The sequence below is a fragment of the Ambystoma mexicanum genome, chromosome 11, assembly GCF_040938575.1.
Source record: "Ambystoma mexicanum isolate Mex_15411 chromosome 11, UKY_AmexF1_1, whole genome shotgun sequence".
NCBI classification, from domain to species: Eukaryota; Metazoa; Chordata; class Amphibia; order Caudata; family Ambystomatidae; genus Ambystoma; species Ambystoma mexicanum.
In genome coordinates this window covers 1,399,057,506-1,399,081,247 of record NC_090934.1, presented here as the reverse complement: position 1 = coordinate 1,399,081,247, position 23,742 = coordinate 1,399,057,506, and the positions used below count along the sequence as shown (strand labels likewise).

At 45.6% G+C, this 23,742-nt stretch overlaps 1 protein-coding gene across 1 annotated transcript in view; it reads right to left on the bottom strand.

Annotated features, from left to right (window-relative positions):
* The window catches only part of SNRPA1 (small nuclear ribonucleoprotein polypeptide A'), a 103,457-nt gene that overhangs the window by 54,579 nt on the left and 25,136 nt on the right, over nt 1-23,742 (bottom strand). Inside the window, 3 exon segments of the mRNA XM_069625021.1 lie at nt 6,758-6,860; nt 7,545-7,591; nt 19,189-19,267. Coding sequence (XP_069481122.1) covers nt 6,758-6,860; nt 7,545-7,591; nt 19,189-19,267 — 229 coding nt within the window.

Sequence of the window (23,742 nt, the reverse complement as noted above, 5' to 3'; positions counted from 1 at the left end):
ACCTTGTTGCGAGTGGGAAGTATTGCACGCGAAAGGACCAGCAGGTATTAAAGACCCCACGTTGAGCAAATGGCTTGGATGAGATTTGAGTCAAGACTTTCAGGCACATCCTTTGCAGTTTGGAGGGCTGCGTCCACCGCTTTGTCGCAGAGGGCAGTCTTCCACAGGTCTATTAATAAGTGAGGCATGTGTTTTGGGCTTGAAACCATAATTAATTAGCCACACGTGGCGCTTCAACATGGTGCCTTCTGCTAGTACCCTACCCGTGGTCTCTGCCGAGTCCGAAGTATTCTTCAATATGTGTCACGTGACGCCCTTCGTGAACCACTGCCAGAAGCTGTGATCAAGTAGGCTCTGGAACCTTCTGCAGGTCTTTGTGCACTAGTCCCCACTGTATATCATAGATAGCAAGGAGTGTTGTGTTAATTATACAGGTACTTAAGCAGTTGAAGTGATCCGCTTTCCAAGGAACTACAGCTTGTTGCAATCCTTGTCTGGGGGAAGACTCAGACAAGGACAGTGGAAACCCTGCATTGTTTCCTGCTCTTAACTACCAGGGAGTCTGGAATGGCATGTCCTCCGATGCATATAGGATCAGAAGGAGCAGGCGGAACATTTTTGCTACCACTAGGTTTATGGACAGAGTAAGGGAGGGCAGGAGCAAGGAGGGGGCAATGTGCTGACAGTTCAAATGTGGGATGGACTGGCTGGCACTTTCTGATTTCGTTGAGAACAAGGTCAGGCATGGATTCCTGTATCACAACCTTAAAGTGGTCAACAGCCTTCGGGGGGGGGGGGGGGGTCGAGGTGAGGTTTAATGGCATCTATCATCTATTGGTGAAGTCTCCCGGGTTGAGAGATGGGAGGAGCTTCCAAGAATATAGTGTACAGTTCAGCCTCACGGTCCCCTGGTCATCAGCAGGGTGCAGGCATCTGGACACTGTGAAACATCTGCATTTTGTTACTCACCGGACGGAGAGTGTGAAAAAACAGGCGACCAAGACTGCTTAAGGCTGGGTAGTTGATTGAAGAGCTCTGTTTGGAGCCTCCAACCAAGTCGGTCTGTGAGGTAAGTAACCGGAAGTAGTACAACCACCCCCAACTCCTACCATCTAAAGTAATACCTGAGCAATGGTCTCCCCGTTTCAGCGATACAGATACTGGAAGCAATCTATAAATGCAGAAGGAGATCACTTGCTAGTCTGACTATGGGGTTCTAACAAACTAGTAGTGTGAATGATCAGTAGGTCTTACCATGGGTTAGGGCAGAGCCTGTATTTTCCAGGGAGGAGCAAACAACAAAGGTGTAAAACAATAAACAAGAAGGTTAGCGAGGAAGCTAAATCCGGGCGGAACGAGGAGCGCACTAGGTATGGGTAGGTGCACTAACAGCAAAGCGTCCCTCCGTGCACTTAAAGTGAAGAGGTATGCAGTCCAATAGAAAGGAGGAGAGTCCGTTTGCAGCAAGTGGTTGTATTAGCAGGAGGAAGTTATAGGTAACCCACACAGTCAATGATACCAGTGAATGACTTACCAGTATATTTTGATAATGAGTGGAGGGTGGTGTCACAAATCTTGATGTGGACGGGTGGTAGGTTGACTGGACAAAAACAAACTGTACGACAGTTCAGGAGGTCCAGTATACTGGCAGACAGCAGGATGAGCAAAGAAACAGGCGACCAGACGGTCCAGACACAGAATGCGAGGTCCAGTACACAAGCGAGCAGCGTTTTGAGACAAGTAGGGATATTTCAAAAGAAAGTCTTATCGAGGTAGGCAAGGTCTGGAACACGGTAGAACAACAAAGGTTGGATCAAAGTAGAAGCTGTAACTTCAAAGTACCAGCTAGAACTAATCAGAAGAAGCGTTCTGCCGGCTTCCACAGATTAAATCCAAAAAGGAGGCGGAACCGTGTGAAAATGATGCTCCCTTGTCATTCTGGACTACAGTCGGGAGGCAGGGATCATGGGAATTGTAGTCCAGAGCCGGTGCATTATGTGCTGCTGCAGCTATTCTTCACAGCAGCTGTCAGTGAGAATAGAACGGGGCTGCAAAGCGGCGCACGCCCCTGCGAAGAGCTACGACTCTCTTGCGAGACATGTTTGAGGTGGACCAACCGCCCCGATGAAAAAGGGAGGCCAAAAGGGCCATGTGTCAGACGCATAACAATTTGGGACCATCTTGGTCATATTAATCATTCACTGTGATTACAGTCTCTGCAGCAGTAAAAACACTGGGAGTATACTTGGACTCTGCTCTGTCCATGGACAGACAAGTCAGTTATATCACAACATCAGCAGCACTCACAACCAAAATCAACGCCGTCAAACCTCACCTCTCTTCCAGTAACTGCCTCAACATTGCAAGAGCTACTATAGGCGCAAAGCTGGACTACTGCACTGTCGTCCTCCTCCTAGGCACGTCCTCTAAGAACATCAACAAACTACAAGTCACACAAAATGCGCTTAGAGCCACCCTCAGCATCCCTAGGCGAGAACATCTCCCAAGCTAGGAAGGACGTACACACTGGCTTCCAATCAGAGAAAGGATACTCTCCAAAACACTCACAATCGCGAATAGATGTCGGTCCCAATCTGCCCCCACATACCTAGCAGAAAGTATACACCAAGTCCAATCCCACAGACCTGTTCGTGAAATATACTGGCACCAACTCAGAGTCCCTGCATTCAAGAGAGTCAAAGCCGAGTGGTCCAGTTTCGAAGTTCTAGCACCCACAGCATGCAACTCGCTAACTCTTGACCTAAGAAAAGAGCCCTCCCTCTATCTGTTCAAGTAAACTGTGCGATTGTTGTCGATACCATGGAACGGACTAAGACTTAAACCGCAACCTTGTAATACTGCACCCAATAATGTACACTATGCCCAAGTGAATATGCTGTAACTGCACAACGATGCCCGAGGGCCGCTGTGCGTGTTATTAATGCAAATATAAATCCATTCTGGACAAATTCCTCCGAAGGGGTGGGGTTGCCCTGGGTACCTAGTGCAGTCATCCATAGAACATGGCCTTTTAAGGAGGTCATAAAATTTGCCAGAAAAGTCGATAAATTCCAGCAGTCCTCAAACCCCCCCCCATCCCTCCCCCCATGTCCATGCAGAGGAAGGAGTCGTTGGGAGGAGGGAAAGGCAAATCAAACGCAACCGGGTCCTGTTGTAGGGCCTGCGACAGGGGTGGTGAGGCTGCAGAATACCCTACAAGCAAAGGGGAGCCCTTCTTGGGGCCAGAGCCATGAGAAGGGCCCGGAGAAAGCCTCTCCCGGAGCATTTTTTTGCAAGGGGAGCACGTATCGGCACATCTTTCTATGCTTCAATGTGTGTGAATTTTCAGGGATGGCACACGGAGGCTGAAGCCTTGGGACCCTGTGCCGGCCACAGTGGCACCGCATGTCCTGAACCAGGAGGTTCAGTAGACCCCGCCAAAACCTTCAATGGGGCTAAGGGAGCAATGTTTTTCCTCAAAGGAATACAGTGAAGGAGGCCGAGGGGTTGTGTGTGGCCTTATGAGAAGCATATACACCTTTGTTGCCGGGGTGCGATTTCCCCCATCGCACTGCCAATGGCATGCTTAGTGGGGACAGACACTCTGGAGTTGATGACTCACAGTTAAGTCTTCGGACATTGAAACAGAGCCTTGGCTTCTTATGAATTCCTTGTCCAAGGTGACGGCGGGAGTGTAACTGTCAGCCAGCATGGCGTAGACCACCCACAGTTTGGCACACCTGTCCTTAAGAGTCTTAGGCCGAAAGAGTTCACCGGCCTTACAACACCACTCGTTATGGTCACGAGGGACACACTGGTTACCCTGCCTCCAAGTGCCTTTCTAAGGAATGCTGCCGTTACACAAAAGGCAACATTTAAAAAGGAGTTTGCTCCATGATAGTGTGGAAAAGCAGAACAAGAAAAGGAGGAGGGGTATAAAAGAAAGGCATTCTCAGAAGAGAAGACATGTACCCACTCTCCCTACTGTAAGGCAGGACCCGATGTCCATGGCTGAGTAAACAGCCATCGAGTCGCCGGAGGCAGCGAGGGTAGCAGAGCAGCAAATCTGGAACAGCCGAAGAGGATCGAGTCCTCGAGAATGTCAGACGAAGGATGCACCAAAGATGCAAGAAATAGCAATATTATTTCAAAAGAACAGCTCTGCATTAAGCACCAACCAGAAGGGAACCGCAACGCATGAAGGATTCTAGGTACACTTCACGTCACATTGATATAATATGGCATTTATAATGGGCCTATACGCAAAGTGTTTCAAGGCGCGACGAGGCAAGGGAGGGGGAACAGAGGGAAGACAAAGACAACGATCTTACTAGGCCAAGTGACATTGAGATTGCACAAGTGCAGGGGAGGGGGCAGTGCAATATCAACAGCAAAATAGAAATAAAAAAATAAGTAGAAAGTGCAGCCAGCTTGTGGCAAGTGCAGGGGTAAGTGCAGACATCAATTGTCAAGAGCTAGTAGGGATATAGAAACAGCCCCCAAGTGCAGGGGTTGCCTGTGAGATAGTGCATGTGTGCACCTGGCGGGGGAGGGGCTGGGCCCAAGATCAGAGGGCAGCCAGGTGACCAGTGCAGTTTCAGTCAGGAGTTCAGCTGGGGAGAGGAGGAGAAAAAGAAGCAAAGAGGAAGGTCTTGAGGTACTTCCGGAACCAGAGCTGGTTCTCCACAAGTTCAGGGAGGCAGGGACGCTGTTCCAGAGGGAGGCTCCAGCTGAGGATAGAGATCTACCACCAACTCGTTGCTTGGAGAAGCAACTGACCCTGAGGGAGTTGGAGGCGGATGAGCAAGAGCTTGAGAAGGAAGATATTTAGGAAGAGAGCTGAAGGTATTGAGGCCTCAGGCCGCCAGAAGGCCTTCTGGACAATGCAGAGGGTTTTGAACTTAATCCATGCAGCCACCGGGAGCCAGTGCAGTGATTTCAGTCCTGCAGAGATAAGATCCCTCGGCTTGAGGCCAAAAACAAGCCTTGCAGTCCAGTTCTTGATGAGTTGCAGAGGATGGCGAGTAGACACAGGCAGATTTAGCAAGAGGCTGTTAGTCCAGCCTAGAGAGAACCAGAGCTTCTGGGGTACGGAGAAGAAAAGAAGAATACCTCTGAGGAGGTGCAGCTGGCAGTGTGACTTCTTAGAGATGCGGTGAGAGAAGGAGAGTGTGGAGTCAAAGATGACCGAGGTTTTTAGCCTCAAAGTTGGGAGCAGGAAGAGGTCTAAGAGAAGCCGGCCAGAGAGCAACAGGAAAGTAGGGAGCAGGTGTGCCGATGAGTAGAATCTCAATTTTACTGGCATTAAGGCAGAGATCATTGGCAGCACACCACTCCTGGATAGCGGGCAGTCAGATGAGAGAAGGAGATGAGGTAGTGGAAGGGAGCCTGAAAATGGGCAGAGTCATCCGAATAGGGATAGTGTTACAGTCACGCACCCATGCTGATGTCCCTTTTCAATCTTTGGAGGGAAGAGAAAAAAAAAAAAACACAATACTGATTACCACTAGATGTCGGACTATACGCACAGCATGCGATTCCAAGCAGATTCACAAGCATCCCAAAGAATATTATGGCAACTACTGTAAACAAAACACGCACACAGCGATTAACATGCACACAGTACGTCATGTTGGCAGTAAAACTTTTAAAAGTGCACTTTAATATCACAACAGCGGTGTCATGTGCAGGAAGGCCACAATCTTCGTCAAATGTGGGGAAAAATAATTTGGAGGATTGTGAGATAGGCAGTGGGAGTCCAGCATGCATATTATAAGACACAAGTGCACACAAAGAACCAATGAGTGCTCTGTGGACGCACTACAGGTTTTAATAAAAACCCCAAGTTGGCCCGCTAGGTGCAAGGGCAATTGACTCCCCCCTGCCCCTATCATTTACAAACGATGCTCCCAAAATCCACTTTTTGGAGTGCGTTAGAAAATGACTCAATGAAACATAACAAGAAAGAGCTTGAGGGAAACGCACCAAGCAGAGTCCATAACAATAATCCTTAAATTATAAACAAACACAGGGCATGATGAAAAATGAACACACCCTTCTCAAACATACAATTACTTAAACTTAAAATAAACACATTAGAATCCATTTTCAAAAACTGCAAATTCAAATGCATGATTAAATATCAATGAATCTAGACTACGCTATTACTACAGCAGCACAAAAGTGAACATGGATTCCAGGTATTGGAGCGGCTACCATGTTATCTCAAACATTTGAGTTTACGTCAGACAACTTACAAGGTACTTGGTACAATTAGTTGTAAACCACTTTAAAACTAAGCATTTTAATAAATGACAATGATTCTCTTGTTCCACAAAGAAGTCAGAAATGGTTGGCATGGTTGCCTCCAAATCAAACAGGAAGGAGAGCCCTGCAAGATGCAAGGGGGGGGGGGAGAGGGAGGGGCTACCACCTAGCCTTTGGCAGTGTAAGGTGGCCAGTGGACTTTTGAAGCTACTCATAGGAAGCTATGAAAAGAAAAAAGTATACTTTCAAAGTGACTAGTGTACTACAAACCAGAAAGAAGAAAACAAAATACTGTATAAACACTGACATCACAGATGAGAACAGGAGTGCTACAGAAACATTAAAGCCATGTTCACCATTACAACTAATCCTGCTAAAAACATTTTAATAACACATAAAACAGTAGTAAAGGAGAGAATTGTGTTCCATTTTCCAGAATGTGACTGAAGTGCTAAATCAAAAACATTAATTCCAGTTTCATTTCACTTGCCTTCATTTTCACCTTCTGGAAGTCCAGCACCCGGATCTGTGGAATTTTGTGTATTATATACAACCTGTAATGCTTTTTGCTGGTTACTGGATTTCGCAATATACTACAAAGAGGAAAAGAAATGCTCCATTTTAGGCGGACATCATTGTACAACAAAAATAAAAAGGTTATCACAAGAAGCAGAATCTTCATACAAATTATCCTTGCTCCCACACACTTATTTTAAACAGTCTGCTTGATACAAACTGCTAAACTTGTGAAATGTTTAGCTGGTTAGTCAGATACAAGCCATTCGTAGTGGAAACGGTCAGCGGAGGTGGTCTGGATGGGGCCATTAACGCAATTAGTCCATCGTCAGGTTATTCTTTAGATGTCCTCCATCCAAACCATGTCTTGATTGGGGCGCATTCAAAGCCTACGAGAGCAGATGGCAGGGAACCTACAAAAACTGTACACCTTGGTTCTGGGCATCACAACATTTAACACGCAATGAAGTATTAGTCTAGCCATATCAATATGGCGGCAGCTGTGCAACTGAAATTCAAGGTTGGTTGCTCAGAGTGCCACAGACATGCTCTTCTCCCGCACATAATCCAAGAAAGTTTTGACATTGAGCAAACGTACTCACAGCTCCAACTCAACAGCAAATAGTCCTACCTGGTTTAAGAAAGGATCACACCATGGGGCCCGCCCTGCACTTTAGAGGATTCTCCCATTTTAGGCAAAGCTCAACTCCTCAAGCCCTTTATAATACCATCTATTCAAAGCGGAAGGTAAAGTAACTTACCTCATATACGTCAAGGATTTCACTGTTGCTAGAGGATCCAGATCCCCCTAAAAATAAATTGGATTTTTTTTTTTTAAAACGTTCAATTCAAGATTTTAAGCAGTGTTTTTGAATAAGGAAGCCAATAATAAGTTCATAATGTAAATTACAAAAGTAAACTGATCGAGATTTCAATGCAAGCCAGAAAACCTGACAAGCAAGCTACACCAGTACCATCTTTACCACAGACTTTACAGGCAAAGTGAGTGAAGTCCTAATTAAGAACTAAGTGTCGCCATGGACTCTCGAGTTTAAGTAATCGCCTGGTAGGCGGGACCTACATTTGAGGAAACAGGAACTTGCACTGAAGATGCAGACTCTCTTGCACAGTATACATGTTCCATTGTGCTCCAAGTGTCCCTCAGACGAGTCCTTTATTCACATTCTCCAAAACGTTAAACACATGTTTGTATGAAGCCATTTGGCCAAGCTACGGATGCCCTCCTAGGCTACATGAAGAAACTAAAAAATGTGTATCCACAAATGTTAAGCCCGGCTCCTCTCCATCCCCTCCAAGTCACCAATGCACAGGGTTCAGTACGGACTCAGATGCCGTTTATATCCGGAGACTGACGTGGCTTATGCAGCAACTGATCCCATGCATAGAGGGTCTACAACCATTCACGTTAACTTGGTACCTTAATGAATAACAGATAGATGTAAAAACAGACATAACTACTGGCTCCCCATTGTCGCCCTAATTCCTCAACACGTCTCACACCAACAGGGGCAACATATTCATGCAGAAGCAAGCATTCCCACAGCTTACTGATCTTCCTGAATTCAGCCAATCAGCTATCTGGCTATCTGCTCCCCATTCTCAGTCATTCAGATTATCCTTTTCAGATCCACCGATCATGGTCTGGTTACCTCCAAACTTCAGGACAACACACCTCTTCAGATAAGCCTTGCAACAGTACGAGTTACAATTACTAAAATGTGGGGCAAGGGGGGGGGGGGGAAGAGTGTTGGGTGGTGTGGCAAATATGGCCACCTGATTTTCACGTCTAGATTTGAATGCGAAAGCCCCACAATTTACCCCCCCCCCAACCCTGAATCAGAGTGGAACGGTGCAAGAATCCAAGAGAGCAGCGCTGACCTATGCAAGAACGGTACAGCTGCTGACAGAGGGTGGTACAGCCCAGTGAGACACTTTAGACTATCTGATCTGTAAGCAGGAAGGGGTGAGACCTGACGGGAGAGCGAGAGCCAACCCTCCAGAGGGCTAGGCAAGCATGAACGACCCCTCCGCTAAGAAGGCGGTGCAGACCCGGCCAGGAGTTAGTGACTTGCATACCCACCAACAAAAGAAAGCCCGTACTTGGGAGCAGGGATTATAAACAAGGAGTCCAGGCACAAGGATGCTTGAAGGCAGGGCACACATACTTCTAGACAAGTAATTTCAGGAACAGGACTGTCCTTGCATCACCCCAAAGACAATAAGAATGGGACATCCTTGGCAGTGGGCACCAGAGAGGCATCAAGAAAAGAATAGTTCAAGAACTAGATAAGGGGTGACACTTCTTGACATGCAATGTGATGGTTGGCACGAGGTGGAGCTAATTTGATCTCTCCCCCCCCCCCCTCACAATAGGCAAGCCTTGATAGAGGCTGGAAACTCACTTGGAGGCTATTTGAGTTGCCTCCATGATGGAGGAGTTGTGACGATAATGGATTTAGGTGACCAATCCAGAACTGCGGTGGCCAGAAAACCTATGCAGTTTTGCGAAAAATTACAGGACCGAGACAAATTAAATTGTAATTGTAATACAAATGGGTAAGTCACAGAAGGCTATGGAATCCACAGTACAAGAGGCCTTAGCCACTAAGCAAGCTATCCCAACAGGCAGAAGTAAGCTATTCCTGTGCTGAAGGGTTGAATTAGTAAAGGATAGCCTAGAGACCCATGAAAGCATGAATCTAGATTAAAGGATTTGTAAGCCAAGGTGAGAAAGATGGATGACTGAAAACCGAGACAGCCGATGCAACCTTTGGATTGTAGGAGCCCCCGAGATGAAGACTTTTGAACAGGTAGAGTCGTTATCAAAGACGTTAAGTCAATATTTCAAGGGGGAAGATACACTAACTGACCGATTTTCGGATAGGGCTCGGAGGCAGCCGAGCAGGATGTTGTTCACAGTCAATTGTGGCATATTACTGTAAGCACAGGTTGAATTTTGACAAAAGGGGACAGGGGGATATTATATAAGGGCCAAAAGCTATGCATCTTCATAGACAAGTCAGTGTGGACATTGGTGCAACAAACCCATGGCATGGCTGGGGGGGGGGGGGGGGACAACACACCATTGGGACTTCCCTTTTGCCGTAAAATTGGGAGTTGGAGGATATTATTCAACCCATATAAAGGATATCAAGTCTGCTACTCCAATGTCTGTGGATGGAGGTGGGAGAAATGCAAGGAACTGATACGGCAAAGGGCTAGAAAGGAGAAGAAGGGTCATCAGCTTGAGGAGTATTCAGAAACTGAATACCCCACAGAAAATTCAAAAGAGCAGCAAATCGTTTAACCAAGACTACAGCACTGTGTCAAAACTGTTTAGAATAATGTAAAGTACGTGGTATGTAGAACAAGTAATTTATGTATTGTTTTCAGTTAATAAAACACAAAAATTCCATCATATATAATATCAATCTTACTTAATATTTCCATAAAAATTCAGACTTTCACATTCAATTATACAATCGTCCATATTTCATAACATTTGTCATTACTAAAAGCAAACTAATATCATAATTCAAATATGTATTTGGGATATATGTTTTCAGGAGAGAGAAAAGAGGAAACAATTCTAACAGTCTACAAACCTCAAAATTACATATTATATCAAAACTAAGTAATGCTAAAGGTTAGGAGGTTAAAGAATGTCTGAAAGCTTTGAATCGATTCAATGGGAAGCGGATGAGCCATTTTAAGATTGAGCACCTGGAGTCCCATTTAATGTTGGTCTTGTCTCCAAATTACCATTGGTTCAAACAGCTAGTATATTTAAGTCGGAAAGAAATCGCATGATATAACATGGGGCAGACATTATAAAAAAACAGTGTATTCCAAGATGCCTTAGAATACAACTGAGACTAACGTTCTGTAAGGAGAGCAAATATTTTGTTTAGAAATGGGAAGCCATACTGAATAAATGTTCACTAGATTTAATTTTGCTGACCATCCAAGAACTTCCCAAAAAAAAAATAAAAAAAATAAAAATAAAATATAACAGATACAAGATATTGAAAACACTTAGCGATGCATAACAGGAGGAACTTTGGCATTTTATGCATCAATGAAAAATTGAAAGATTGGAAACCAAAAAAGTTACAAAGTACAGACAAGATGCATACGATTACTTAAATGAAGTATACACATGGATGGATATATTTAGACCACCACAAACGACACTGCAACAAGGGGACTCTAGGAACGCATCAAGTAGCGACACAAAAATGTACAGGGCAGCCAGAGGAGAGGAAGTAAAACACTGTGGTAGAAGAAAATACTAATCACAAGCAACAGGATCTATATCTACCACTTTTTTAAAAACAGCAGACCAGGAAAGGGAGGGGAAATCAAAGAGCGGAAGGATCACAAGGCAGCAGAAGAAAACTTTTGTCCAACAGGATACTTAGCAGCACAACAGAAATGAACACACTGCAGAAGGACTTCGTTTTGTACCTACGTGTGGGACTACTTTGTTTGACAGCAAGGTAGAACTATTTAGGTTTGTAAGGCAACTTAAATGGAAAGTGTTTTTTGACGAAATTAAGCAAACGCAAGTTGACAGTCCGATGACAGAACAAGTTAGAATTTAGAGGGAAAAGTACTTTCATGCCCAATCCCCCGCCCCCCAAATTAGCATACCCTCTGTGGAAATCTTTAACAAGTACTTAAAGATCTAGGCAGAATTTCGTACAAACAACCTAAATATGTTCACCTGAAACCACACGATTGGGTTTGATCAAGAATCTGTATGGCGACAAGGGGCTCACAATCCATCCTGCAGACAAGGTGGGGCCCTGGTGATAATGAACACTGTCTATTAGGACAACGAATGTGAATGACAACTTAGCGATGAAAGTGTATGCAAAGTTAGATGCAGACCCCCACACTCCATTAAACCTAGAGATGCAACACATTTTCTGAAATTATTCCAAAAAGTTAAATACACTCCAGGGTATGTCATCTTCACCATTGATGTAAAGAGTCTGTATACTTCAATCCCTCACAATCTGAGCATTGAAGTAATTGAATGGTTCCTCAACGAGGGGGAAATCGCAGAGCATCTAAAGAATTCATACTCGTTTTACTTCACTTTATTGCAGAGAATTCTTACTTGCAATTCAAAAACGAATTCTACCGTCAGGTTTCTGGCACTTCCATGGAGCCATGAAGGCCCCCCGATACATGCCAATTGCTTCATGTATACATTTTTGAACGAGAACACATTTTGGACCATGGTGTCTGGCATAATTTGAGTTTTTGGGTACGGTACATCAACAATATCTTTGGGGTCTGAAGGATGTTGAGATCAAATTGGTATAAGGGAATTATTTGACTATCATGTTTAAGAAAAAGACCGATCGGCTTTCATCAACCAAGCTTAAATCAAAAACGTACCATTTAGCCAAATGCTCAGGGTAAAAAGAATAGTGAGCGATCCACATGAGTGGGTTGAAGAAATTGAGAAAATGGGGCAGACATTTCTAGCCTGTGGTTACCAACCCGAGGCGGTCAATGCAGCCAAGGAGAGATTAATCAACACCACACAGCAAGAGCTGTTAGAAGAACTCGCAAAGAAAATCACCAAAGCTGGTTTAGGTGTCTAAATATTCCACTCAAAGTGGTCACATAAAATCTGTGATCATAAACTGGAGGACCCCGTACCAGTGTTTGCCTATAAACGTGGCACTAATCTGAGAGATCGCCTAGTTAATACTAGACCCATTACCAGAAATCAATCCACTAAACTAACTGGCACATTTCCTTGTCTACATTGTACCAACTGCGGGTTTGTAACCAAGGGAGACAGTGAACCACCCACGAGGAGGGGGACATAAGTTTAAGAGTTATGTCACATGCGACACCAAGAACATTATCTATGCTTTCAAAGGCCCATGTGGGAAGTACTACGCGGGTCAGTCGACACAAGCATGCAAATTACACTGGAAAGAGCATCGCTCATGTACAAGGACAACATACACGCAACTCTGCAGTTGCAAGACACTGGCTGGAGACACATGATCTAGAGTTCCTAAAAAAAGACTGTTCAAACAATTGAGTATTTTACTCAAGAGTTAGTGGAGGGTCCAGGGGCTTCACAGAAGACACCCTAGGAAGATTCCAGCAGAGGGCCTTGGTGAACTGGACGAGAGGCCTCCCAATCACAGAAAACACAAAACTACACAGGAATCACGAGACTTAAGGTAAGTAAATACCCAAGACAGCACAGAAGATTTTGCAGGACGACTTTAGGATCTGCAGCCAAAAACCCGGTTGGTGGATTCCTTGTCTGTGGTGACTGAAAACAGGATCCCTGTAAGGGCCATGATCAGCAGGGAAGGCTCTAGGCAAGGTTTTCCTTGCGGCTGGATGCTGCTCTGTGGATTTGGCGCCTTTTCAGGAGCACAGAAGGCAGAATATCGCCAGTCGGATTGTGGTCTTTTGTAAGGTCCGGCACTGTGGTGAGGGAACTGGAATCGTGCCTCTTGAGATCCAGCAGGATGGCCATGACTTTCAGCGAGATTCGAAAGACCGTGCACCTCACAATGGCTCGAGGTCCCAGGGTATTGCCCCGCATGGTCGAAGCACAGCATGGGATGGCTCAAAATGCAAGTCTTGTCTTGAGTGTAGTGGGTCTCACAGGCTGGGGGTAGTCATTTTAGGAGTCGGTTGGTTGATTAGAAGGAAGGGCTAGAGCAGGCTCTGGTTACACAGCAGGCTCTCTGGTAGCTGGAAATCATTTCAGCTGCAAATTCTTCATCTTCTTCAGTTTTGGTTCCAGTGGTCTACTACCTCTTCAGCTTCCTGGATCTGACTCTTGTGCAGGAACCTCGCCAATCAAACAGCTTTGCAACATTCAAACTCGGGGGTGGCAATCCTTTCAGGACAGCCAGTCTTGGGAGGATAGCTCAGCGGCAACGTGCTCGCCTTGGAAACAAAACGACACGGAGCAACAGAGGTTCGATCCCCGGGACCACGCTTAGAAACCTCTGGGCATTAAGCATGTTGGGCTGCAGAGTGTTTGACTCCTCCCTCACTTCCTGCCTTCATAGACACACTGGAGCCTGGGCGTGGAGTCCACAGGACTCCCGCCGAAGATTTAAAAATAAAAATAAAAATCCAAAATCGCACAAAGGAATTTGCCCTGGATGTCAGGGGAAGGAACAAAAAAGGACGAGGAAACTTGCACTGAAAGCTTGTAGTTCACTCGCCAACAGCCACCAGAAAAGCAAATATATATATATATATATATATGGTTTTTATGGCTGAATTTGTGCATAGGCTGTTGGGGAGGGCTATGAGAGTACCACATTTAGATCACACCATGGAAGCAAACTTGAAATGTGGTGGGGGTGGCGGGGGAGGTTAAAGGGTTCCATGTGATAATATTGCTGCAAAAATATCGCCATACAAAAATTTCGCCATATTTTTGCAGCAATATTACCCCCATGGAACCTGCGGGGGACACCCCCTCAAGCCCCATATATTTTAAGTGAGCAGGGGACACCCCCGCAACCCCCCCCCATCCATTTACCCCATAAATGATCCCCACTAAAAATATCGCCTATGGCCGTTCCCGACGACCATATGTACGGCAATATTTTTGGTGGGGATAATATTACCCTATACCGGTTAAAGCCTCTACTCCTTCCATGAATGCCTTAATGACAGGAACTTTTCATCAGGACACCTTCCTTTGAGACGTGGTGAGGGCGGAAAGAGCAGCAAGGTGGACCTTCATGGAGTTGAATACTAGACCAGAGTCTAAGTGGAGGATGAACGTGCAATAGAGTACATTCGTTCAGCTTCAAATTTGACTGGCATCAAATTACAAATTTTTTCCATTTGTGAAAATAACAGTTTCTGGTGTTTGGTTTACGTGCCGCCTTGAGGATTGCCATACACCTTTGAGGTAGGGGCCAAACTGACTTCAGGACCCAGGCTGCCAAGTTCATGGATTGATTATGTGGGTGCAATGTTGTCCTGCCGTGCAGGGTGAGCATTTTGAAAAAGCATGGGAGTTTGATTGGATCGCACATCGCCAGTTGTGCACAAAAACCAAGGTTGTCTCGCCAACATAGGAGCAAATCAGGAATAGCGTCATCGTTTTCCTGGTGCAACTTGTTCACTATACTATTCTGCTCAGTTGCTGTTTTGGGGGGAAAGGGGGTGGGAGAGGTGGGTGTAGGCAAATTCCCCTGGCCAGCTCATCTACAGCGTGTTCCCCTTGGACCTGGATTGGGGAAACCTGGATGCAAGTCTGGGCATTGTGCGTTTTGGCTTGTGGCAAACAAGTCCAAGGGTGGATAGCCCCAGAGGGGAATAAATATCGTCTGAGATTTTTCTGCTGAGCTGGAACTCGTGCTCTTCGGGTAGAGGGTCTCTGCAAGAGAATTGATTTCACCTGGAACATGTTGCAAGACTAGGCACATCTTCCGATTGAGTGCCCACTTCAACTCTTTGTGCTAGCCTGAGCAGACTTGCAGTGTGCAACCCTGCTCGTTCATGTAAAACATGGCAGTGGTGCCGTCTGTGTGCATCTGTACCGTTTGGCCCGACAGATGCACTTGAAAAGCTTGTAGGGCTTGGAGCACTGCAATGCGATTTTGGGCTGTGATCAGGGTCCACAGGCCATGCGCTGTGTGGTGAAGGTAATGGGCTGCCCACCCGGTGAGATGAGTCTGTTGTGACAATCACGTGCACTGTAGGGTTGAGAAAAGGGTTTTCCCTGGTCCACCAACGTAGTGCTTGAACTAGGGTTAGAGAAACAACCACTAGACTGTTCGACAGACCGGTTGCCTGAGAATAACCATTCTTGCATTCGGTGCAGGTGCAACTGTGCATGCGGAACCATGTAAATGCATGATGCCATCATCCCGAGCAAGCGCATTGCTTTGCGTACGATTATATGGCGACCAGCTACATGCTGAGGTATTTGCAGGAGTAGGTTTTGCACTATGGTAAGACTAGACCACCTTCTCTCTTTACGACAGCTCCTATAACGGTTTGGTTTTGCTTGGAACAAGACCATTTTTTTTCTCTTTGATTGAGAATTCCAATTGGAACAGGCTATGGATTGTTCTTTGGGTATTTTGCTTGCAAATTTGTGGGGATTCCCAGGTTATCAGCTAGTTGTCCAGATAAGGGTAGACTGGGATCGATTCTCTGCGTAGGTGCGCTGCCACTACCGCTAGTACCTTGGTGAATACCCTTGGAGGGGAGGCTATGACGAAGGGTAGCACCTTGAATTGGTAGTGTTGGTTTGCTATTTTGAAGCACAGGAACTTTGTGCGCTGGGAACATTGAAATATAAAGTATGCATCTTACATGTCCAAGGTTGCCATGCAGTCCCCAGTTTTAGCAGTAGGATTAATTCCTGTAGCGTGGTCATGCTGAATTTGTGTGGCTTGACATAGGTGTTCGCAGGTCCAGGAAAGGGCGCATTGTTAGGTCTTTTTTTGGCACAAGGAAGTTAATTTAATAAATTACCTGGTTTACCTGGTTTGCCGGAACAATTTCTATGGCTCCCTTCAGTAGCAGTGCTTCATAACAAGATGCATTCTTCCTGTGTAGTTTGTCTTTCTCTTGGTGGGTGGTGTTAGCATTAGCTCTATGCAATAGCCCCCTGCGACGGTGGAAAGTACCCACTTGTCCAAACTGATCCCCCTCCCATGCGTGGGTAAAGCGAGAAATACATCCGCCTACTGGAGAGGCATGGGAGGGGACCTGTAGTGGTTGGTCATTGCTTAGGTGTGGTGGAGCCCCCTCTTGAGGAGGAGGATCGGCCCCTGGTTCTGGACCTTTGGCCCCGTTGAAAATTATGTTGGGAGGAGGGGCCCTGTGAAGAACCCCAGGACGAACTCTGCCCACCCTGGTTGTAATGAAGGATAAGCTGAGAGTTCCATCATCTAAACCGGCGTGTATTTGAACCTCCTCTCTGCACAAAGGGTTTGTTAGCGACTTATCCGAGGGATTTGAGGGTGTTGCAATTCCCCTTTGCACTTTAGTGCGTCCAACGTATCTAAGTGTTCTGCAGCCTTTAAGAGCAGGTCATTGTACTGTAGCCGGTTGGCCACTGGTCGGTGGGGTGAGGATTTTATGCTTTGACATTCTGGCCTTTAATAAGGTATCAGGGATGTGTTTCTTTATTAACTTGCTCATTTTTGAGCTTTTTGCAGGGGGCGTCGACGCATCTTTTGATGCATGGTTGCTAGAATCTGAGGACTTTCAAGATTTGGATGCAGTGTCAGAAACTGACTTCAGAGTCTTCTTTGGCGGCCAGTCATGTGGTGATCGTGACCACGATGGCCCAGAGGACAGGGAATGTTCAATCTTCCCTTCGACACCATGTGTGGCCCGTCAACGACGTGGTCGACTGTTGGCCATGGTCGGGGGGTGGAGAGGAAGAGAAACACGCTTGGTGCAACATGTAACGGAGGTGCTTGAGCTGCCGTCTCCATAGCAGAACCGCCAGCCTGTCTGTTTGAGTACAAACATGGGAATCCATTTGATCCGATCACCTCTCAGTTACACGCCACCATCGCTGGAGGCTCCATCGACGTCCATGGTGGCCTCGGCCTGCATGACGTGGTGGGCCCAGTGTTTAGTTTTTCGGTCCTTTAAAGGTTTTTGGCCTAAAAACAGTTTGCAAGAATTGCACTGTTTTTCGGCATGGTCCCTAGGGAGGCAAAGGATACATATCTGTGTGAATTTGTCCAGGGAATCTTTCCGGTTAAAGGAAGGACCGAATTTAAAAGGAGTATAAAGATGGCAGCCAGGAGGAATACAATGAAGTATAGGGGAATATGCATTTGGAATATGAATCTGCCCACTGTACAGGGCCGTGGCCCTCTGGGGCCTAGGTAAACCGCACACAGTGTCGAGACAGGAGTTGCTCTCGTCGATGGATGGTCTTTCCCTCGAAAGCTGTTGCCAGAGATATTGCGGTGTACGGATGTCAAAAGGACAGAAAAAGTCTTAACTTTTTCAAAGTAATGGATTCAGCAAAGAAGGAACTTCACGATATGCATCCAACTCCAATGGTGGATAAAAACAATCCGAGGGACCGAGGTGTGAAGAACCATGGGTACAGTGGACATCACACTGGCAATAGTATTACTGGTACACCCTGTCGACATCCCTTTGAGTTTCGAAAACAAAACATGTAATGCTCGCGGCTACCACTAGATGTCGGCCTATGCTTAGCATGTGATCCAAGCACGCACCACAGATCTACCAGGTTTTACTCCCCAACAATAGACTGCCATTCTGAATGGGTTGTAGGTTTGACTCACATGGACTGCTTATTGTAATCTAAATAAGGTTATACTTTGGGTTGTAACCCAAAAGTATCGAGTTGGTTTTTATGAGCTGTTATTTTACTACTTCCCAAGTCCAACAGCTGCAGAACCCTTATTCAGAACAGACAAACCTACTCCTGCACTGCTTTATCCACCAAGGCAGCAGAGACTGCTATGCGAGTATGTACACCAGATTCACCAGCAATTTGTCAATGTCTGCATGGACCAGCAATGACATGCAGGGTTCTTGCAATGTCATATTTGGCCAGGATCTGTGCAGCTTCACAGTTGGAGCTCCATTGAACGCCTGGACCCAAAGGAAAGCGCACAGTGCAAGCCAAGCACAACCACAACATGTGCAGAGTCTGCCCCTAGTTTTATAGCTTTGCATCACAATAACTGCATCGCTTTACCATTAGTTTTCCGTTTGTTAGCAAGGGCAGTTCTTCAAATTCTACCCAAAAAAAATCACTGATAGCTTGATTCCTTAACAGCTTCATGAAGATTTAGGATCTTCTGTGCAAGTCACTTCCCTAAAAGACTATCCCAACACACAATTTGCCTGTAACCTACTGCCCATCAGTTTCTGCTCAAGCTGTAAGGGTGCATTTTGACATACTTAGCCACTACTAGGGTAATCATTCAGTGCAATGCAAACGCATATTAACATAACACATATAGAGTGTATGAATAAGTGGGTTAACCTGTATGTTCTCCACCCAGCTCCCCTCAAGAGTATAATTTTGACTGCTTTGCCACACTTACCCATTTGCGAGCCAGGCACTAGACCGAAAGCCCTGCCACCAAGGTGCGGATTGATCTTCCAAAACCCTACACATAAGGGTCTCGGAACATGCATGTTAGGTTATTCTGTTAACTTGTGGTTGAAACTGAAAAGGATTTTCCTTAGGAGGGGTACCAGGTTTCTTTTAGTTTCTCTTTTCATACCAGTTTGCACAAAACAGTTTTCAGTAATCACAGTAATGTCAACAAAGAACATTTAAGAACTGCCATTAGCACAACAATGCCAAAGCAAACAATGTCATATCAAACTAACACAAAATGTACTCACCAACTCAACAATGTTATTGCATGTAAGAATTAGCTCGGTGAGGTTTGGCAAAACCTGCTCGATTCCTTCACCTATGCGACTGAAATAAAATGCAGAAAAACAACAAATTAGATACTGGATGAAAAAGAAACCATACGATCAAGGACTTAAACCACCTACGACTTAGCAGTTGAGCACACAGGCATGTTTGCGGTTATAGCATGGTGTATAGCAAGTAGCTGGCTGCTTTTTAGAATTCCAGTGGATTATAAACACAAAACAATATTATGCTAGCAGCAATAATGCCAATAAACTGTCTGGCAAACTACATAAATTGTCCAGCCGCAACTACATTATAGCTCTAACAGATCAGAAAGGGGTAAGGCTTACCAAAGAATTGGGACAACTTGGAAAAAAACCAGTGGCAGCTAAACAATACTGGAACCCAATCCAGAGTGACAATTTTATAGTGCTGGTGAATCTTCCCAAGGTATCGGAGGAAAGTTACGAGATCCTGGAAAGGCAGCAAACAGAACAAGAGGTGGCACAAGCAATTTGCTCACTTCCGAATGGGAAAGCCCCAGATGCTGACGATTTCACAAATAGGTTCTAAGATGTTCGCCCAAATCTTGGTTCCCCACCTCACTAAGCTATACAACTCCTTTCTAAAATCAGAGAAAGTATCAGAATCAAATGGCCGAATCAACATCCCTACTCATGAAGCCTGGGAAAGACTTGGGTCTGCGACTCCTACCGTCCAATAGCACTTCTAAATGTTGATGCAAAAACGCATGGCAACATTCTCACTGTCAGATTGGAAAGGTCCCATCGTTGATCGGGATCAAACTGGCTTGATAGAGGGGTCATGATAATATAAGAAGAATGGTGGATCTTCTAGCAGTGGCTCCTCCGAACCCTGATGGGTTTTTAGTAGCATAAGATGCACACAAGGCTTTCAATGGCATTAATTGGGAATATATGGAAGCCCAATTAAAAAGCACATGCATTTGCTGCAAACATCACTAGATAAACATCAAGGCGAATTTCAAAATCCCCCAAATGAAAGTGGATTTCCCCTCCACAACCGCCCCACCACCATCCAACGAAACACTCTTGGGAAGACGAACCAAGCATGGTTGTCAATTGTCACCTTTGGTTTTTGCCTTGGCGATTGAGTCATTAGCCCAAACCGTAAGCTTAAACCCTAATATTCAGGGAGTAGCTCAAGGCAATGCCACCAATAAAGTGACACTATTCACAGACGACATTAGGTTCCCTTCCTAATCCTCTTTTACTCTTACCAGAATAGCCGACTACATTAAGAAGTTTTAGTGAAGCTTGGTGTTTCAAGAAGAACGAGAACTTGTTTGGGCTAAACATTACAGCATCTCCCAAACCACTAAGCGCCCTGGCAAATAGGTTTCCATTTAAGTGGGCAGAGCAAGGCATACTATACTTGGGGGTTAGAATCACACCAAAATATGAACACCTGATGAAAGCTAACATTCCCACGCTATTAAAAGAAGCTAAGGAACAAATGACATCTCGAAATTGCTCCTTCAGGCTCTTCCAATACTGATCCCTGCTAGGGCTATGGCTAGAAGTCTAAAGAGTGATGGGGAAGTACATATGGGCAAGTTCCTAAGGGCTCATAACCCCCCACCCCCTCAAGGTTATTTGCCAGGTTTTACTTAGATCAAGAGGGGCTAGTAGCTTGAACGTCCCTTCCATTTGGAGCTACTTAGCTTCCCAGTTAGTCCCAATGTTAAGACTGGCCACAAGAAGGGAGAGACCCAAAATGTAAAGAGTTTGAACGATCTTGGTCAAACTTCTGGCTCGCCTCCCCTTTCTCCCAAAAGAGGCAGTGCTCATCAGATTGTGAGAGGGCAGGCTCTCACAGAACACGTTTGTGTCCACTTTCCCCTGGTTACTCAGAATCCGGAATGCTCTTACATTTGGGCTTTCCTTTGTATTCCCTTTAAATTTTCCTTGTGAGAACTATATTCGAAGGATCGGTGCTGGGGGGGGGGGGGGGGGGCATGTGCTCCTTACTGTTTCTTTTGGGAGATCAGCACACACCACCTTATGTGGAGAGCTGAGGGGTTACACAGTATCCCCCTTCTCACTGCTCCTGTAACAAGCAGTGGGCGGGTTTTACAGACTTGTGAATTTTTCCTACCCTGGCAGTATTCACACCCACAGTGATGCACAGAAGGGCCACCATTGACCCAAAATGTTGGCCCCTTTCTTTTTTTCACTAGTTTGTGTGTGCATGTCCTTTTTTTGGCCCTTCTGCCGCCCCGGGTGGGGGTCCTGGTTTGACTTTGGTCTTCAGCGGGAATCCTTTGTGAAGCTCGCCTAGGTTCCAGTGCATCTGCAAGGACAGGAAGTATGGGAGAAGTCCAAAACTCTGCCCTTCTCTTCGGATGCCTGCCTGGAACCAGTTCCAACTGGGAGGCTGGCTGACATGAATGGGCAGCCACCTCCCAACGTTTGAAATGTACATGACCTGATTAGCTGGGACCCTGGATTTAAACATGTATTTTTTTTTTTTTTTTTTTAAAGAGAAGATCCTGAGGTAAAAGCCAAGTCAACCAGCGCAACAAAAGACCTGAAGATGGCCTGCAGTCCCTTTCAGAAACCGGAGAAGCATGCTGAAGTACCACTGTTATGACCCAGTTTTCAAAATAAACCTGGAAGCTCTGAAGAGGAGGACTTCCTCGCTTGGACTGGTGGGCATAATTAGTCCCAAGACTAACTTTAATTCAAGCCATCCCACGACGTGCTGCGACCTTCCTGGGGCTGCAAACCGCCAATACCCTGGGATCTATAGCTTCAGTGCAGTGCATAGTCTTGCTGCGAAAAAAGGTTCCCTGGTGGACTCCTCCCGGACCACCAGAGGCAAGACCCCTGCCCCCAAAGTCCCCACCAGAGTGCAGGAGCAAGTAGGCAAGGTGAATTGTTTAGAAAAGAACCTTTCTTTCTTCATTGGTTTCTGTGGAAAGGCACCAAAAGCACAGGCCTGCCTTGGAGCATGAAGAATCTTTTTAGCTGGGAGCTCCCTCTATCAGCTGCTGCTGCAAAATCCCTTTGAGTCTCTCCTTTTGTCACCATGGCCAAGGAACAGGAGACTGAGTACACCAGTGCTGCATTGTGAAGGTGCCCAGCTGCAACTTCTTCACTCCTACGGTACTGTGGAGGATCAGGGTAATACGTACCAAGAGTTTTTCTGCCGCTTCTTTGTTGCTGGAGTGCCGATTCCGGTGTTTGGGTATTCGCGTACACACGTCCTGCCAGGCATAAAGCTTGTGCACATACAGGGAGCCTTTCCAGAGGTCCCAGGACCCTCTCTGGCCAACAAAAGCTCTATATTGAAGAATCCTTGCGAACTTTGCCTTTCCTACAGCTGTGCCTTACCCACTTTCCCTCCAATCTACTCATACCTAGATGGGGATGAACTGCTAAAACCAGAAGCCCCTTAAAATGTAATACAAATCTTGAAAAGTACTGACCAGTTTCATTTTTATTCCTACAACAGACTATTTTGAGTTACTAGAACAGTGGTTTTACTGAGCTGTGGATTTCATTCATCACCAAGACTTTACATTGCTGTTTACTCACATGAAGTATTGCATGGTTTTCTATTGTGAACATTAGCTTAATAGTACCTACCCATCTGAAAATGTATCTTTGCCCTGTGTACATCAAATAAATACTCATTTTGATATAACTACGAGTCTATGTGTTTCTTTGGCCCTAGTCCTTTGTACTTAGCTACAAAAATCACATCTCCCTCCTAAGATAAGCCTGGCTGCTCTGCCATACCACCAAAACTGTGGAAAGTACAGACATACTAGAAGTTGGGGCTCTGTATACCATGGGGATAGTTTTATAAAGTCCTACCCAAAGTGGACCTTAGAAACACTGCCCCAACATGGAGCTGCACCATCACAAAAATAGATTGGAAGGATTTCCTTGCAAAAAAATAAAACATTTCAGGTCTAACCCGCCCGATAACCACCAATTAATATCGGAGACGTGCCTGAAGACACCTGTCCAATGTCCGGGCCCAAAAGCTGAACTCATTTCCCCCCCCATTTACTTATGTCAGTGAGAACAGCCCAAGCAAGGTTTTGGAAAACCCCAGAGGAACTAATAATCTTGTATTGGTGGTTGATGGAGATAATCTCAGCCCCAATTACTGACGCCATGCATAAATAATTCAACACGCAAGCACCCCTTTTTAGCCTATGTATGAAATAAAGAGCATACGCTATATAAGCCGCAATTGCATAAGAATGTATCCTTGGAATAGGTATGGTGTAGAGTGAAGTTAGACCTTTGGAACTCAAGATGCCCCATGAAGGTATAGATTAAGGAGCAAGCTGTTAAGAACACTAGGGGTACGGATTCACATGCGAGCTATCATAATTGGCATAGGCTCCTGTATAGGAGGAATGGTTTCCTTTGGTGGGCGAGGGGGGGGGGGGAAATTGTTGGACAAAATAGTAAACATGGAAGTTAAACGAAGGCTAGTAACTTGTAGAAGCCTTGTGTATATAGAAATGTCATTTG